General features: G+C 39.5%; 1 protein-coding gene across 2 annotated transcripts in view; it reads right to left on the minus strand.

Moving 5' to 3' along the window:
- The window catches only part of vps50 (VPS50 EARP/GARPII complex subunit), a 138,848-nt gene that overhangs the window by 105,699 nt on the left and 15,446 nt on the right, over positions 1-17,703 (minus strand). For both annotated transcript variants that reach the window (XM_084739153.1, XM_084739154.1), the window contains exons 5-6: positions 8,511-8,564; positions 407-477 (exon numbers count right to left, since the gene is read on the minus strand). In XM_084739153.1, coding sequence (XP_084595279.1) covers positions 407-477; positions 8,511-8,564 — 125 coding nt within the window. The remainder of the gene's footprint in view (positions 1-406; positions 478-8,510; positions 8,565-17,703) is intronic.

The raw sequence follows: 17,703 nt of genomic DNA on the forward strand, positions 1-17,703 counted from the left end.
TTCTTGTCTTGTCACCCACAACAACATGATAACAAGCAGAGTAAACAAAGAAGTAACTTATTGTAGAAAATAGAGTATCATCTGTCACTGTTATATGTTGTCTGAAATTTTGCTTAATGTGTTATTGCCTGTCGTGCCCATGACACACTTTTCCTGGTTAAATACATTTTAAATAAATAAAAATAAATTAAATTAAGTATAATTGCATGTTTTTGACTTTATTTCAAGGGCGTAGAAGACAGAATAATTTGTCATTTGTGGCCATATTATCGGATTGACTGTCTATGAAGGAAAGGAATGCTGTGTTATGAGAAAGCACTTACTGTAGTATGCAGACACACTTTGAATGAAGCTATTTCAGCAGCTATCTCATTTAGTGAATAGATATGCAATAAAACACCATTACCTCCTTGCATTAGTGCAAATGACTGCTGCCAGCTGCAGGTTAGTCTGCAGCGCTGTCACTCGCTCCAGTTCCTGTGAAGAGGTAAAAATTACAGTAAATAAGACAAAGCAGCATCTATAATCACTTGAACATGTCAAAGTTAATCCTTCAGGTTCTGAAGACTTATTTACTATTTGGCATAAAACCAGAAAAGTCTATTTAGTGCTTAGAAACAGCCACAGAATCTTATTCTATAATGCTGAGGGCGTGTTAAAACTGTAGAACAGAAAGATATTGTTAGACTGGTTCATTTACCATGCTATCAGTGAAATATGCCTGTAATAATGCAATTTACCAAGCAAATCACTTCCCCCCACTAAGTACAGCACAGATTTGAAGAGCAACACTCACACACAGAGACAGTATATCAGAGCACTCTTCACTAAGATGCATCCTGCTGTGAGCATTTAATGAAGACAGATATTATAGATTATGCCATAATGGTAAGGCATGAATCATCAGTGCCCACGTGTAACGTAGTTCAAGACAACAACTTTCAAAACACATAGAAAATGAGAGAAAATCTTCCTTTTCTTCAGCACTCTGACATTTAGAAAAGGATCAATGAGCACTCTGCTCTGAGAGTTCAGTTATTAGGCCACTTCAATGACCTCTGCTGAGAACAAACACTCCTTGAGCCAAAGTAAGAAGGAGGGACGTGGTCTTGTGTCCCTGTAAAATTGTGGATTTTCGCTTCCTTTCTTTTTGGTTTTACTTTTCTTGATCTGCCAGGTGTCATGCCTGAGGTGAGAGATGCTTGTTTTTTGATCCTATTTTTTAATGTTCTATCACTCCTCCACAAAAAAGGCCCAGTGTTCACAAAAATGTCCTCGTCCTGTCAGACATAACCACTAGAATATAGTCCACGGAAATGAATTTTCAACGGTGATAAAAAAACAACAACAACGTCAACGTGGCACTTCAGCTGTGTGTATGAGCTCAATGATCCCATTCAAACCAATCTGCCCTCATGATCTTGAGCGTTGAGGAAGACCTTGACAACTCCTCAAAACAGTTTAAGAGCTGATTCACTAGCCGGGGTTTTCTCTGAGGCAAACATGCACCATGCGACTGTTATGCTTTTTTTGCTCAGGGCCTACGACATCGAGACTGATAACATGATCATTTTTAGGAATGCTTTTGTCAAAGTTAACACTTTACTGGTAGAGAAATCAATAAACTGCTTTCAGCTTTGTTTACGTTAAGTTACAAACAATGTTCTTATCATTAAACTTAAAACTTGTTGAAAAAATACTGTAACATCATGGGAAATTCACCTTCTCACCATGAGTTAGATGAGAAGATCAACACATTTTTTTTAAATCCGGATGTTTAATATGAAGCTAAAACAGCAGCCTCTTAGCTTAACTTGGCTTAGTATAAAGACTTAAAACGGGGAAACAGCTAGCTTGGTTCTGTCTGAAGACAAAAAAAGCCACCGACCACCATCTCTGAAGTTTTAAGACTGACTCAAATGCTTCCAAGCTTCTATCACTGCCACGGTAACTGTTGATTAAATCAGTATTTGAACATTTCTTTTGTTTGGATTTTCTTTTAAGAAACAAAGTATCAAAGTACATAAGTCTGAGGAAAGTATTGTTTTCACTGAAGCTTTGAAGCCCCAGAAATAGTATTCAGAACAGTAACAGTAAGTCTTTATGCTAAACTATGCTAACCACCTGCTGGCAATAGCTTCGTTTTTAGCATACTGATAGGACAGAAGTATCGAACTTTTCGTCTAATGCTTGTCAGGAAAGGAAACAATAGCATTTTCCAAAATCAAATTAAGCAATATGTGTAATGTTGATGGTGATTTGATGCTGGTATTGGTAGCAGATACTAGTAAAGCCAGTACTTTCAACATCACAATCAAAATGCTGTTTTTTAACAAGGTCAAGATCTTTTTTTTTAATTGAATCACTTGCATGTTCATAATGATGCTTTTGCAAACCAAGTACTACTCAAAAATCCATGAACAACAAGCCTTCACATATCTACAGCACAGAAACCTTTACCTAAATGCGTCCTTATAAAATGTCCTTGTGCTCTAAGCAGTGGGAACTGGCTGGGACTGGGCTGACTCACCAGTTCCTCCCAAGAAATAAACCAGCGGATTGATTCACATACTGGGATCAGTGTAGCCACAACTATAAACCTCTCCTGCGTCTCAACTTAGTGGTAGAATGAGATTCACTAAAGTCGGACTCATCAAAAATTTCATAGAGAAGGGGATCAGGCTGTACAGGTAAATCCCAAACTCCTGACTCCACCAATATCGTGTAAGTGATGGAAAGGCTTAGTTGTAAAATGAATGAATGACTGACGTGTATCAGGCAATATCAAGATCATTCTGCACCATTACAAAACAGGGCAAATCTAGTCAATGAAGGAGAAAATGTTCTTTCCTGTGTCCAACAAAAACTAATCTTTCGCTTCACCAGATGAATACACAGTCTGGCTTGAACCCTCTACCCCGTTATGATGCTTGTTATCAGCACACAGATACACTGCACACAGCAGTTGTGCAAACACTCAGTCCGCGATGTAGTGTAGTAACACTCGTGAACAAATCCACACAGGAAACAGGAAAACAGCTTGAATACACACAAGCAGCTTCAAACAGACTCACACACACACACACACAGGCAACATGCCGTGTGCTCAGTATGTAGCCTGAGGCTCCAATTTGTTGTTACTCCACTGCTCCGAGCTGTCGATTCCATCTGTAAGCCACAGTTAATGTGACTGACGGAGGGCTCAAACAGTTTAGCTCATGTGAGTAACAACAAACACAGTAACTGACATGTGGTCAGTCAGATTTTAATGCGGTTGCATGCCTCCACCAACCAGTCAAGTTGCAGTTTACATCCATGTCTGTCCAGACTCAGAAATAAAGGAAGTGAAGCCTTTGAAGGAATTTAATAAAAGGCATTAAGTGTCATTTTTGGCAACAGAGGTTATTGCGCCACTGACATGTATGAATCCAGTGAATGATTTCCAGTGAGAAACATGCCATCTTCACTTTGAGACTATTTTCACTACAGAAACTTTTATCCTATTATATATGTGTGTGAAATTTTGTCATAATTAGCATATGGATTCATTGAGTTATGGTCGAATAATCATCCTTGCATCCAAGTGGACATTTGCACTGAATTTGAAAAAAATCTGTCCAGACGTTCCTGAGATTTCATGTTCAGGAGAATGGGATGGACATGACATCACATCTAATCAGTTCATCCTTGTGTCCAAATGGACATTCGTACCAAGTAGGGCGGCACAATTAATCACAATTTGCACTATGGCCAAGTGCAGTATCTAAATTGCAGAACTAGAACCAAATAACAAAATGACAAAATGTGTGAGAAAACAGCATTATATTGAAGTACTGTAGTGCTGCATGTATACCATGTATAACAATGTGTGAGAACATGCAAACACCAGTGTATAGTGGATCTGTATGTACTGTACACATGCAGGAAAGGTGAGCCTACTCAACTACAATTTAAGTATACAAACAAACTCCTACAATGTCCACAAACACAGGCACTGATGTGGGAAGTGAAGGTCAAGGAGGAGAAGATGTTTAGTCACAAGAGAGACTTTTTTCCCAGGCCTCTTTATTCATATATTCATAAGAGGTCCTGCCTGTGACCCCCAGCACATTGACTATGCACTGGCTCGAAGTAACCCATCCTGCCTACACATTCTAATGATGCTGCTGTTTAGGGCCTGCCCAGGTCGACTTTTTTAAGTATAAAGGTGAATGGAAAACAGAGATGAATGACACACAAGTGCAGTTATTCACAGCTGGAGCTGACATTATTTTGCCTCCACAGTCCCATACAACTGCCTACATGCTGCTGCCACATCTTCACCCATATTAACAACCCTGTTTCCTTTCAGTCTCTAGTCTCACCAACGAAACAGCTTTGAGACCACCGTGTAATTTGCAGGTATGACCACTAAAGGCAGGACAAATTACCAGTCTCATTCTAAGGAGGCAACTGGGGAACACAAGCAAAGGCAGCTGCAGTAACTGTGATGAATAAGTGTTTCCAGTGTGAAATAATTGAATACCTGTCCAAGACCGTTCCTTTCCAATGGGGTTGGCTGACCCAGTCATGGCTACCTGGTGCAAATTCATTACAACCTGGACTCCTACAAGGTGCTCTTTCTTTACTGACAAGCCTAAGGGTCGTACAGTATGGCAATTCAATTCTAAACTGGCAGTTACAGGCAGTTCTTTTAAATCGTCCCACAAGCTTGACCTTTTACTGATTCAGGAATTTTAACTGGAGAACACCTTGAACTCATGGAAAATGAGAATGAACAATGTTATACCTTATATGCCTTTATAACTTTAGAATGACAAACACTCAAAAGCAGAGGTATAAAATGTCAGGGCTCAATAAAGGCTGGTAAAAGTACTTACCTGCTCAATTGGCTAAACGGTAAAAAAGAATTAAACGCACTGTTTTTTCTAGAGCTGATGGATGTAGCTAAAGAGTGAGCCCTCACACTTCCCTCTAACACCTGTTAGGTGTTGTATGTGCACAGTAGTGGTCAAAGAGATCAAAGTTTATGAGCTAAGGCACAAGTGAGCATTTCAATTATCCTGGAAACAGGGGTTAAGTTGGGTGGCGTTAGAGGATGTGGGCAAAACTCATACAATGTATTGCTCAGTTTGCCTTAAGTCTGGGACCAAGGCAGAGAAAACGGGTTCATGTTTTCATAGGCTAGGCAGGTCAGGTTTCCGAAAAACAGCGCAGGAGTGCCATAACAAGAGCAGAAACATCAACACTGAGGAGTTTAATGGTTCAAGAAATACTAGTTCCCAGTTTCCCTTGTTACCATTTGATAACAGATAATAAATTAGACAATTTGCAAAGGGACAAGAAAAAAAATTTGAGGAAACAGATTTTATATAAGTTTTTTTTTTTATTAAATTAAATATTAAAGAAATCGCCATCCAACCCACAACCAGCCCTCCCAGACATCCTCTGATGGTCACACTTTAAAGAAAAAGCACTACACAGTACATCCTATTCAAAAAAGAGCTACACAAACACCTAGACAAAGAGGACTACACTAAACCAGAGGTGTAAACTATGTTCTAAGATTGGTCATCCCAGTCCTGTATATCCTTCAACTTATCAAACTAATTTAAAGAGGGTCATCATTCCCTGCAGAGATTGGACTTCGTTCCCTACAGGCTGTAATTAATTTTAATCAACTTTAAGTGAAACAGCACATCTTTTAGCCATCTGGTATGGCAGGTGGGTCCAGGCCATTTCCAATTCAACAGAATCAACAGAAGCATTGAGATTGCGACCACATTGTCCATATTAAATGACATTTCACACTGACACCAGACAATATGGCAATGGGCTGTACATCCAATGGTGGTACCACATGCTTCATGTACACTGACACCCCGCCCCCCCAAAAAAAAAAGATTGGAGCAGGCGCAAAACATATGAGCCACCCTACATCTCTCACAAATCAGGTCAAAATGAGGATATAGCTTTTGAAAGGTGGGTGTGATGGACAACTTTAAGTTGAATAAGACCATGTCTGCAGTATGGAGTTGATATGTGAACATGTTTTAGTATTGCCTCCCACACATCCTCAGAGAAGGGACTGCCTCGGGCAAGTAGATCTCTGACTGATTTGCTTGACCAAGCAAGTGACAAAAACATAAACGCTGAACCCTGAATGTGCAGCAAAATGTGATCATTTGAAAAATATACACATTGATTAGCAATCAACAGTTATAAATCAATCAGTGATAATGGTTCTGGCCTCTATATAACCTTCCACATGAGGAAGCCTGATCACAGTTTTGATCCTTTCTGAATGCAAGTCGAGGCCACATGTTACTAGAGGGCAGCAGCAGTGATCAGACAGAGCTCCCAGCAGCCCAGCAGAAGAAAAGTAAGTCACTATATAGCTATGAATCACTTCAGACGCTTAGCGGGCCATCCTTTCAAGCTCTGAGGCATAAGCGTACGTGTCTGCACAATTTATGTGTCCACCGATGTGTTATACACAGCGAGCGACTCCTGTAGAGAAGTGGCATTTTGCCCTGTGGCTGTGTTTGTGCAGCAGTATGTGTTTCTGTGTACACATTTGATAAAATATCACACAACAGAGATAAAAAGACTTGGTAAAGAAAAACTGTGGAGGAAAAAATAACTGATGAGACTCTTCTTATAGAAGTGGGTACACTGTAGCAATCACAGAACCGTGAGAGGAGTCTTAAAGATGTCCCCATTTTTCAACTTTCATGCTTGAAGGGCAGGATAAATTCATATTCGCCATATACTAAACAAATTTTTAAATCAAGAGACACCAAGTACGTCATTGGGCTTGGTTTCTTCTGTTCTCCAAGTCTTTCTTAATGCTAGGAAATGATGTAGTGAAATTCTGCCTTCCTTCTCATTGTGACATTAATGCAGTGGATGTAGAAACTGAAGTGCCCTCTGAACTCCACAGGGCATTTGTGGACCAAATGAATCTGGGCTGAGAAGGGTCAGCGGAGGTGCCCCTGAAATCCCTGGCAACGTCTACTAATAAGCCCTGCTGTCATTTTGACTCTGCAGAGTCACTCGGAGGGTCACTGAAATAATGATCAATTTACTATTCATAGACTGACCTTCATATGGCTTTAAGAATGATGGTAATTTTCCTCCAATTTCACTACACGCTAAATTTGTTAAAGCTGTCAGTCATCTGATAGGTCTTGCTGAGAATAAGTCTTCATTGACTAAACACAATTTTGACATCTTCTACCAAACTTCAAACAGAATATATCTGATGGGACTACTGAAGTTTGGTTGCTAAGTCAAATACAACCCCAATTCCAGAAAAAGTTAGAACATTGTGTAAAACATGGGTTTGATTGTTGGTCTTTTGACTTATGACCCTGATTCCAAAAAAGTTGTGCATGAAACATGAATCAGATCAGAATGCAATGATTTGCATATCCTTTTCAACCTAAATCCAATTGAGCACAGCCAAAAGTTTTTTTGCAAATCAATGCAATCTGTTCTGATTCATGTTTCATGCACAACTTTTTTTGGAATCAGGGTCATAAGTCAAAAGACCAACAATCAAACCCAACACACACACACCTTTTGGCACACACAGATGTTTGATCTCCTTTCAAACGCTTTTAACTTGAAGCTCACTTGAAACAGCCACAAATCACATTAAATGCACACAGAAATGTATACCTAGTTATCTAGCTTGGAAAGATATTGATGCTGGCTTCAGCTGTTGCACGAGGGTCTGTATAGAGTTTCACTTACTAACAAGCATTGATATCCAAGATCATTAAACCTCCAAAAAAGGTAATAAAGTCATTTCTCTTCCTTTCTATGTATCTCTCAGCTCATGATTTTAAAGTTTGAAGGGTAAAGAATGCTGCTTTTGCTGCAAAGTGCATTTGTAAAAAGAACAAGATGAATGACCACACTTCCGTTCACTTAAATCAAATGAATCAGAAGTAATAAATATGTTAGCCATTCTGACTCATCACTGTAACGAACGTGATCTCCTTTAATCTCTAGTTTATCACCAAAAATAGACTGAATATCTTCTGACTTGCTATAAAGACGTTGTCGCAGACACTGATTCATTTCATCTCATTGCAACATCGCTTGGCGATCAAAGAAGGGATTTTATAGACTTAGTTTTAATTCACAACCTACGTTCTGAATGAAAACTAGATTTACTGCCCCAAATTTCCTTATCCATGGATGTCGTCAAGTTTCCTGTTTCCAAATTCTACTCTATCCTGTTGTCAGTCAGCAGCCAATACAGGAATATATCCACTGAAACCTGATAGCATCAGAATAACCTGATGTCCAATCATAACAAGTCAAAAGTTGAGAAAAGATGGCATAAAAAAAATAATAATAATAAAAAAAAAAAAATTATTACTGCTATTTTTTGGAAAGAAATGTCAGTGGGTGAAATACTTCTTTAGGACACATGGCAGGGCCAAGAATAGACAGAAACTGTTGTTTAATGTGGCCGTGAGTTGACATTGGAAGCTTACCTTGACATAGGCAGGCTGTTTCTCCAGGATGAGATCGGCGACCTTTTTAGAAACCTACAGCGAGGGAGAAAGAGAGGGAGAGAGGGAAAAAAGATGAGAAGCGAAATACAAAAAAAGTGGAAAGACATTTTGATGTTCTTCCCAAATGTCACCCCACAAGAACAGTTTGAGCAGTCTTATCTTGTTACTGAGGAGCAAGAATAACAATGACTGATGCCTGCATCTAAGGCACAATTTAGACAAAACCTTTTATGAGAGCCTTTCTCAATTATTGCATCCAACATCTTTCTCAATAGCATTACTCAGAGAACTCTTGGTTCTCTCTGTTCCTGTTGTGTTTTCTAATGTTCCCTCCTCTCCTTTATGCTTTTTATCAAACTGACTCACAGCAGCAGAAAAACTGTAAAAACATATGCCCTTCTTACAGCACGAAGCACAGTAAACACTGTCGTGAGATCAGTGTGACCCCCCTGCTGCGAGTGTTGCCCTCTGCTGCTTTAAGTGCAGCAGCACAAGGCCGAGGAACCCTGAGGGTTAATGGAAATTGAATGTATCGTAGCCTCCCTCACCTATACTACAGGACCAACCAAACAAGGTTGAGGTTAAGTCCTTCTGATAACGCTGATTTAATACTTTTTCAAAAGAATTCTAAGCTGTGTATTTTTTCCTACTCTGTCCTTGAATACTATATAAATGTAAGTTTACTCTAGCACAGCTGAGTTTGTTATTTTTTCTTGTTTACCTCTTATTATGGTCACTGATGTAATTTTTGCTATAATTAATGCTGATACACATTAAACGCATAGTCCAGTGATTTAGTACTTCAATAATTTGCACTTCATTAAGGCGGGGGACTTGTGAGAGACAGAAAAAAGAATGGTCAATCTCAAACCAGCAGAAGCTGCGAACATGAGGACGTCCTAACGTGCTCTGTGCGTCAGCGAACAGGCTGAGCAACGTGTCACTTGCTTCACCTCCAACTTATTTTGTCTGATCAAAATCGACGCTGACATCCTCGGTGTTTCTGTTTAGCAGTCAACAGGGAGGACCAGGGACTAATTTACTTGGTTGAAAAGCGGCACATCTTATTTGATGCACAGCACCCTTTTTATAGGAGGTTTGGGAGGAAAACTGTGAGCTCCTTGTAAGCAAACTATCCCCCAACCACAAACAAGGCTTTAATTATGTTAGTAGAGACTATTCCACACCTGGCAAACACCACATCTTTCAAACTCCATGCCCCAGGTTTGTAACCCAGGCTTAAAGTGATAAATTCGAACTCTCTAAACTCAAGCTGTTAACCCTGATGACATCACTATGATATCATCAAGGTAGGGCTGTGCAATATGGACAAAATATTCTATCACAATATGGGTAATTTCACATCTCAATAGTAATATCCCGATATAGTACGTTTTCTGTAAATTCTATGAAAATATTGTCTGTACAAACTAACCGTATCCCTCATGACTACTTCTTGATAATCTTGTGCAAACTAAGCACAAATAAAAGGTATTTTCTCTTTTCTGCTTTTATTTAAGTGACACTGAGCAGAATTGTCACAAATGAGAAACTACTTTGGATAATAAACACATAAACAACAAAATATTAAAACCAAACATCAGTGTTTCCCATACATTGATTAATTTGTGGCAGCCTGCCACAATTAAATCATGGGCCACCACAAATTGATTTCCTGTTTTTTGGAGCTGCACCCCGTTCACTCAGTTGTTTCTATAAAGGAATCTTTGATTTGCAAAACTCTTGCAAGATTTGTACTCAGTGTTTCTGTTCCACTCTTGCAATTTTTCTTTTGGGTCTTGGGTCCCCTTCCAGACACAACTGTCTCTGCCTCTCACAAACTCATGCCAGCAAATCTGTCTGTGAACAGCATGATAATGCAATGTTTCACAAACAAAGACTTTATTTGGGTGGGCACCCGAGTGTATTTTGCAACCCAAATGTCCTGTCTGTCCAAAAGAGTGAAACCATACATGATTAATTAATGAATAATCTCTCCCTCCCTCACCTGGTTACTCTTCTGCGTGAGAAGAGTGATGGCTGCACACAAACTCTGCAGAGAAACGTGGAAAAAGAGTCTCCTGTTTAATGTATATATCTACTTATGCGCTTGTTTTGCAAGTGCGCCCGGTTGGGGCTGATGTCATTAGATGACATGGTGTTTTCAATCGCTTTAATTGGTGACCTCATTAACATCTCCTCCCCCCCAAGGTCAGCTGCTGCTGTGAGCTGTATTTTTGGGCAACTTAATAAAACATCCTGCTGATAAAGAAAGTGAACATATCAGATACAGACTGTACAAGGAGAGAGAACAGAGGTGGAGCAGAGCACGCCCCAGTGTGTGTGTGTGTGTGTGTGTGTGTGTGTGTGTGTGTGTGTGTGTGTGTGTGTGTGCAGTAGTGTGTATCAGTGTGGGGAGAAGAGGACAGAAGAGAAAAGCTAGGTGAGCAGATGTAAGTAGTTTGTGACTAATCATTAAAATAAAGTAGTAAAGTGTTATAGAATGGCGTATTTGATAAAAATGTATATACTTATGTATGTTCAGTGAATGCTAATCTCAAGAACTCATGGGCTCTATCAATTACAAGAAAAATGGTTCATTCCACTGTCAAAATCTTACTATAAATACATGCGCTCAAAATTAATGCGTAGGACAAAGTCATTCAGCAGTTGAAACCAACCAACCATCTTTCTCACATTCACAGCGAGGCATCTCCCTTCCAATTTTTGAACTGTGTAACTACGCACACCAAGGCACACAGTGTTATAGCAAGCTTGAGTTTATTCAGAAGAGTGAGTAGGTGTTCATATCTGCTAGTATGCAGCAGACCAGGCGAGGGGCAGGGATGACATTTCAACATGTGTTTAAGTATGCATGGTGGCCGACTGGAGACCAGAACAGATGGCGAATGAAGCTACTGTTCATTCCACAGGAGTGTCTGTGTCTTTTAACATTCAAATGTATGACTAAGATGAGAAAAAATATTCAGCACTTGGAAGAATTATAAGAACTTGGACAAGGACACTGGCAGAGAAACAAAAAACTATGTGGAATCATGCTAAAGAAGCACAGGACAGATCCTCAACCATTCACAAAAGTTGCCTCAAAATTAGGCCATAATGCCACCTATTGGCAACCTGCTGACTATAACACTAAACTTTTTAAGAGTGAAAGGAGTGAAAGAGCCTTAACACATAATGGAAAGCCAGCAGTGAGTGACTAAATCCTCCTACCTGAGCCACAAGGCCAAAGTCATTAGTTCTCACACACACAAATGGAGGCTAATTGTGCAGTAGCTGCGTTGCAAAGCAAGCACAGTCAGTGCATGTAATATCTAGCAGATGGAGTCACTGTTGTCCACAACTAGTGACTGGCAATGAAAAATCATCAACACACACACACAGTAAGACAATGAATGCATTTCTTTTTTTCATAGGGGCACTGTGATAAGGAAAAATGATGGAAGGCATAGGAGAAGACAGATGCCTTATGCAGACTACACCATGCAGCTCATCTATCAATAAGAGAAAACAAACGCAGGCATTGATAACAGAGATTGAACATGTCTAGACACTTTATCAAGCACTCGCTCATTAGCAAAGAGGTCTGTACAGCTTAGACATATATATGTTAGGCTGCCTATAATAAATGTGTCTGAAGAAGAACGTGTTTGTGACTTCTGGCAAGTGTTTACTGAGATGTATGAGGCAATTAAAGCTAAATTAGCTAGCACTAATTAGGGCTGGTAGCAGTGGAAAGTATCAAGCAGCTAAGTAATAGTGAAGGTCAGACCTGATTAAGAGAGCTAAGGAACAAGACAGAGAACACTCAACTGAGAGGGTTTCCATTGGTACCACAGAGTAATATAACCCAGCGATCTAAGGCAGCGTTTCCCAAACTAACTTTCTGGGGATCCACTTTTTAAAAATGACAAACCACTGTGACCTGATTCACAATCGGCCTTATGAATAAATATTGGGAAGAGTTCATGTGTGCATAAATGAACTTTGCAGACCATTTTTCCTGCCATTTCTGCATCATATTACTGAGTAGGTATGCATAAATGAGATATAACTGCATTTAGACTGCATTAACAGGCCATTTTATTGTTTTTATTTCCTCTCAGCAGGAAAACACTACACAACACTTTATCCCACTTCATAAATAAGACAAAATTAGTGCATTTAGGTGGAATTAACAAACTCTCATTTTTTCCTCTCATCAGAGAAATAATATTATGTATATTAAATTGTTTTATAAAAGGTGTACTGCAGATATAAATCTTAAATTTCCAGGCTTTCTTCCATAGACTTTCATTTTTTTTGGAGGACCACAATAAAATCTCCTGTGATCTACCTACGGGTCTCAACAGAGTCTTTCGAAAATACTGGTCTAATGCACTGCTCTTGCACATGTAAGAAGAGGTCTTTATTGTTATCATAGGCAGTTTATTATTGGACAGTGTGACGGTGACACTTGTTAGTTTGTGGACTACCATTTTGAAGCCTTGAGTTTGGCATTACAGGTGTTGCCACCTTGGTTTTTTGCAAGCGGAGCAGGTGCAGTACCAATGAGAACGTGCAACTGGTGGGTGAATAATATATCGCCAATTGCTGGTTCCTGGACTGACAGCAGCTGGTTGGAAAATTTTTACATATTGCCCAACCCCAACAGGGGTTTGATCGGAGTTTCAGGAGGCTCTGTTGGAGACCTGAAATACAATGGTAACTGTGCTTGCTCATGTCTGGAGAGGAACCCCAGACTGCAAAAGTTCTTGTAGGAGTGAATATTTTGACCCAAACCATTATCTTTACCTAACCGTACCCAGGTATTTTTTTGTCCCCAAACCTACCTTAACCACAGACCTGTCACATCATAAAACATAATTTGTCTGTACAACATGCACAATGAAGAAACAAAGCTTAAAAGTTCACTAATTTATGTATCTAAAACAGTTTTGGCAAGAAATAAGCAAAGGAGTAAGATAATTTTGATCCATATTTAATCATCACTGCCTAGTTAAAGCTAAGACAGTTGCATCTGAGTTTTGTGTGTGTGGCACTGAACGGACTCACTGAGAAGAACCTGTCAGTCACACGGTAGCCCTAAAATACAGCCTACCCTAATTTACCATCTATTTCACATGCACATCGTAGAAGAAGACTTGAAACTAGCGACTGAGACCACAAACTCATTATAAAACTGTTTACCAACGTCATAAATCAAGTGAGAATTAGGGTCATTTTCTCACAGGACTCCATACTATCAGTCTTATTTTGCAACCAATGGAGTCACTCCCTGCTGGCCACTGAAAAGAAAGCAGGTTTAAGGTACTTCCAGAGTGACTTCACTTTTTAGACCCCGGGGCTCCGTCCACTCTTTCTTCTTCTATTGTCTGTTTGTGATGCATGAAAAAAAAATCCAATTGCCAAATGAAAATAACATTAAGAAAATTTACTTCAAAGGTTCAGTGTCTCTCATGTAGACTGACTGACTTCCAAATGGGGTGTTGTTGTGCCTTGAGGCTGTGTGTATGTCTCTTGTTCATGCAGTGATGTAATCTCTCTTGGTCTATTTTCACTCACATACACACTCTACCTGAAACTTCCTCTGCACAGCAAGAAGTCGTTTCAGCCTGATGTGAGCATAGGGAGAATTTCGGCAGCCAGGCAGGGTTTCGGCAAAGGTTGCGTAAGCATTACTAACTTTTAAAAAAATGGAGCAGAGGGAGAGAATTCATTACTGCTGCAGGAGGGGGTAGTCATCTCTAGCTTTCAAGTTTCATTAAAAATTGAATATGTTCATCCACGTTATTAACGTTGCCTCCTCGGACATCTCTGCAGCCCACATTCCTGTGAAGAAAGTCACTTGGAGGTGGATAGGAACTATAATCCAAAATATTGTGATACTGCTCATGAGCTGTCCCAACATTACAATTATTCTAAAGATTTTTTTTAATTGTTTGATTAATATAACAATTAATTTACCCCCCAAAATATTAAAAGCTCATTAATATTTAAGTGTTTTATTCAATCATCATCCTGAAAAAGAGACACATAAAACACATTAGAATAATGGTAATTATGGCATATTTTAAAATTAGTGTAATTTCCAACCTAACAAACCCTATTTGCGGTGACACATTAATTTAATCACTGTGTCAACCCTTTCTCTCAAGTGGATAATCTGTATTTTTATTTTGACTGACTTATCTAACTATAAAACTTAAACTGGTCATGACATGAATTTACTTTCTCACTGGACTAATGCAGTTACGACAGGCCTTATCACTGGCAAATGGATTTTTAGGGCAAGAAAAGTTAACAAAATGAAGAAATATTTAGAAAATCAATTTTAAGGAACTGATACTAACAGAAATGCATTCTGTGTGTTGATAATCCCAATATATCATGCTTGGGCGCTGACAAAAAAAGAAGACAGGACGGCGCTGTCTTGATATTCCTGACTTGAAGGAGTGCTTCCCAGGCGCAGTCAATGCAACACACTAGCCACGTTTTGCAGATCAATATATTTCTGTAAATGATAACTCTGATGAATGGCCCTAGTCCTCCTAATATGTATAATACAGGCATGCATGACCACGTTAATTAAGACTCTTTAGTATTTGAGTGTTTACATGGGAATTATACTAAACCAAACTGCGTCCCTGGACCCTGACATTTTTCGTATAAGAAGATGTCTCGCTCTAAAAACAGGCAATTGGCCTTTAGACAAGCCTGTCCAAGGCATGTCAGAGGTGCCAATTAAGCTTGGATACTGTGTCAGAGAAACTGAGCTCTGGTTCTCTTCTCCAATACCACATAAAGTCCATTCTACCCTCAAACAGATGGCTCAGGAAAGGACAAGAAAAAGGGAGGCAAGGGAACATATATGTCAACACGTGTTAACACACCAGTTCATGCAACCCACCCCACAGTAGGAGCACAAAAAGAGTGGCACACAGAGGGTCAAGTGCATGCACTATACAAGGTATAGTACTGTATCTTTTTCACTTTTATCTCATGTACTCACAGGCATGTGCACACAAGTCGACATTACAATTTTACTAAAGGTGTCACAGATTAAGTGTGTGGAGACCTTCCACATTATCTGCCAGAAGGAAAGGCCGTCACATAACAACCCCATGGTGAGAATCTGAAAGCACTATTATCACTTTTCCAGAGAGCTATGTTCTATTTCACACACTGGCGGCTACCTGCCTCTGTAGGCTTGAATGTGTGTGTATGAGTCGGGGAATCAGTATGTGTCCTGTATGAATGCACAAAAATAAACTGCCCTCCTGTGGAGACGGTTGTTCTATCAGTGGCAGCAGGAGATCCGCACCAGCTTGGTGAACCATAACACGTACACAAATAATACACGCGCATGACTTCACAATAGAATAACAGCTTTCAAGAAATTGTGATTTTTTTGTAGCCCATTGTCAGATTAATTCTGATTTTAAAACATAAAATTCAGCAGCCCCTTTAAACTGTGCTCGGCTCAGATATTTCAAACTTTCTCCTGCACTTCATTTACAATGCATATGATAACATTGATTTTTACCAGAAATCAAGCCTTACAACTCCCCAAATCAAAGCATAAAATCAATCACGCAGGCGTTCTGATAAGGCAACAGTGTTGTTTTGCTAACACAAAACAACAAATATTTTTCATCAAACTTATTTTAACAATGAAAAAGATTCCTGGTTGGGTAGGTGGACAATGTAGGAGGCTCCATGCTAACCAACAACTGTTTAGTGTGTCCAGGATGGATGGGAGTGATAGTTATAGTATTTGTTCAACATATTAGCTGCTAGGGCTGATGCCTGAAAGTTAAATCATCAATCAGAGACCCCTGACTGAGATTCAAGATAAAAGACAAGATAAAACAGAAGCTTACAAAAATGCACGGGGATAACTTTTCAATGAAGAATTATAAATAACGGGACTCATAATTATATTTTCACATTAGCGGGTGCACTTACAAAAAAAAAAAATACATGTGACAACATGCGCTGGTGGTTCACCGATGAGAGACGGTGAAATGAGAGTTCGGTAGTTTCAGCTCTTGTTTTTCAGGCAGGCTGGAAACTTAACAAACCAAGCCACTAAATCATCACACACCACAAAATTAACTATAATGGAAGTGGAGAAGAGTCACAGAAATGGAGCTCGGTGGCTGTCAGCAGCCCAGGAAAGATGCTCTGTGGTATGCTGAGATTTTATACCTGAACAACAAGCAGCAGGATGCACATTTTTACTTTCTCTGACTGTGTGGAAATTTGATGTTTTCACACGACAAATGACAAAGAAAGGAATTGCAATGAGTCTTACTGGTGAAATGCATGTACAAGCAAGAGCGAGCAAATCGTTAAACAGTAAAATCTGGTTCGACTGCCAAAATTTTGAGATGGGTGCAGCCCTATTAACTGCAGAGGAAAAGAAAGTAATTATTTCAGTGGTAACAGGTGAAATCTGCATCTTCTGGTAAGCATTATGAAATTGTCTGACTGAAACACAAATACAGCATTTTTTTTTTATTATGCTTTTGGGGTTTTGATGTTTTCTCCTAATGTGTATAAATGCATATTTAAGCCTATCTTAAAGCTTAGGCTACTGAGATGTATGAGGCAGTTGAAAGCCGAAAGCTGTTGCTGTAAAGCTGTTGCATGTGTATACACTATCTGTCTGGACCTGAGGAATTCAATATGCACTGCAACTGCCGAGCATTGGCTTACGTAACTTTAGAGCCAAGATGATGAGTGGCAGAAAAGAAATGCCAGCTTGAAAAAACAAATATAAACAAATCAAAGCAGGTATATGCTACTGAAGATATTTCACAAAAGCCTTGGGGTACTGAGGAAGACAAACAGGTAGAGGGTTTGCTCATACAGACTCAGGATTGCAGGTTTTCCTTTGATGAGCTTTCTGAGAAACACAGATTTACTGCGTGACAGCACATTGGACCAATTACCATGGTTATTCCAGCGAGCCAGACAGAGAGACAGAGGGAGAGGGTATGTGCGAGAGTATGTTTCGGCTTTACTAACTTGTAGGTTTCTCCATGCCACAGGCCACAAAATCTGGAGCATCGTCTCAGATGAAAAGACAGCTCTGTGGGCAACTGCTAAAACTGTCAAAAAAAGGGATTTGTGGCATGTATGAAAA

The sequence above is a fragment of the Lutjanus erythropterus genome, chromosome 16 (genome assembly GCF_056507025.1).
Source record: "Lutjanus erythropterus isolate fLutEry1 chromosome 16, fLutEry1.hap2, whole genome shotgun sequence".
Lineage (NCBI taxonomy): Eukaryota > Metazoa > Chordata > Actinopteri > Lutjaniformes > Lutjanidae > Lutjanus > Lutjanus erythropterus.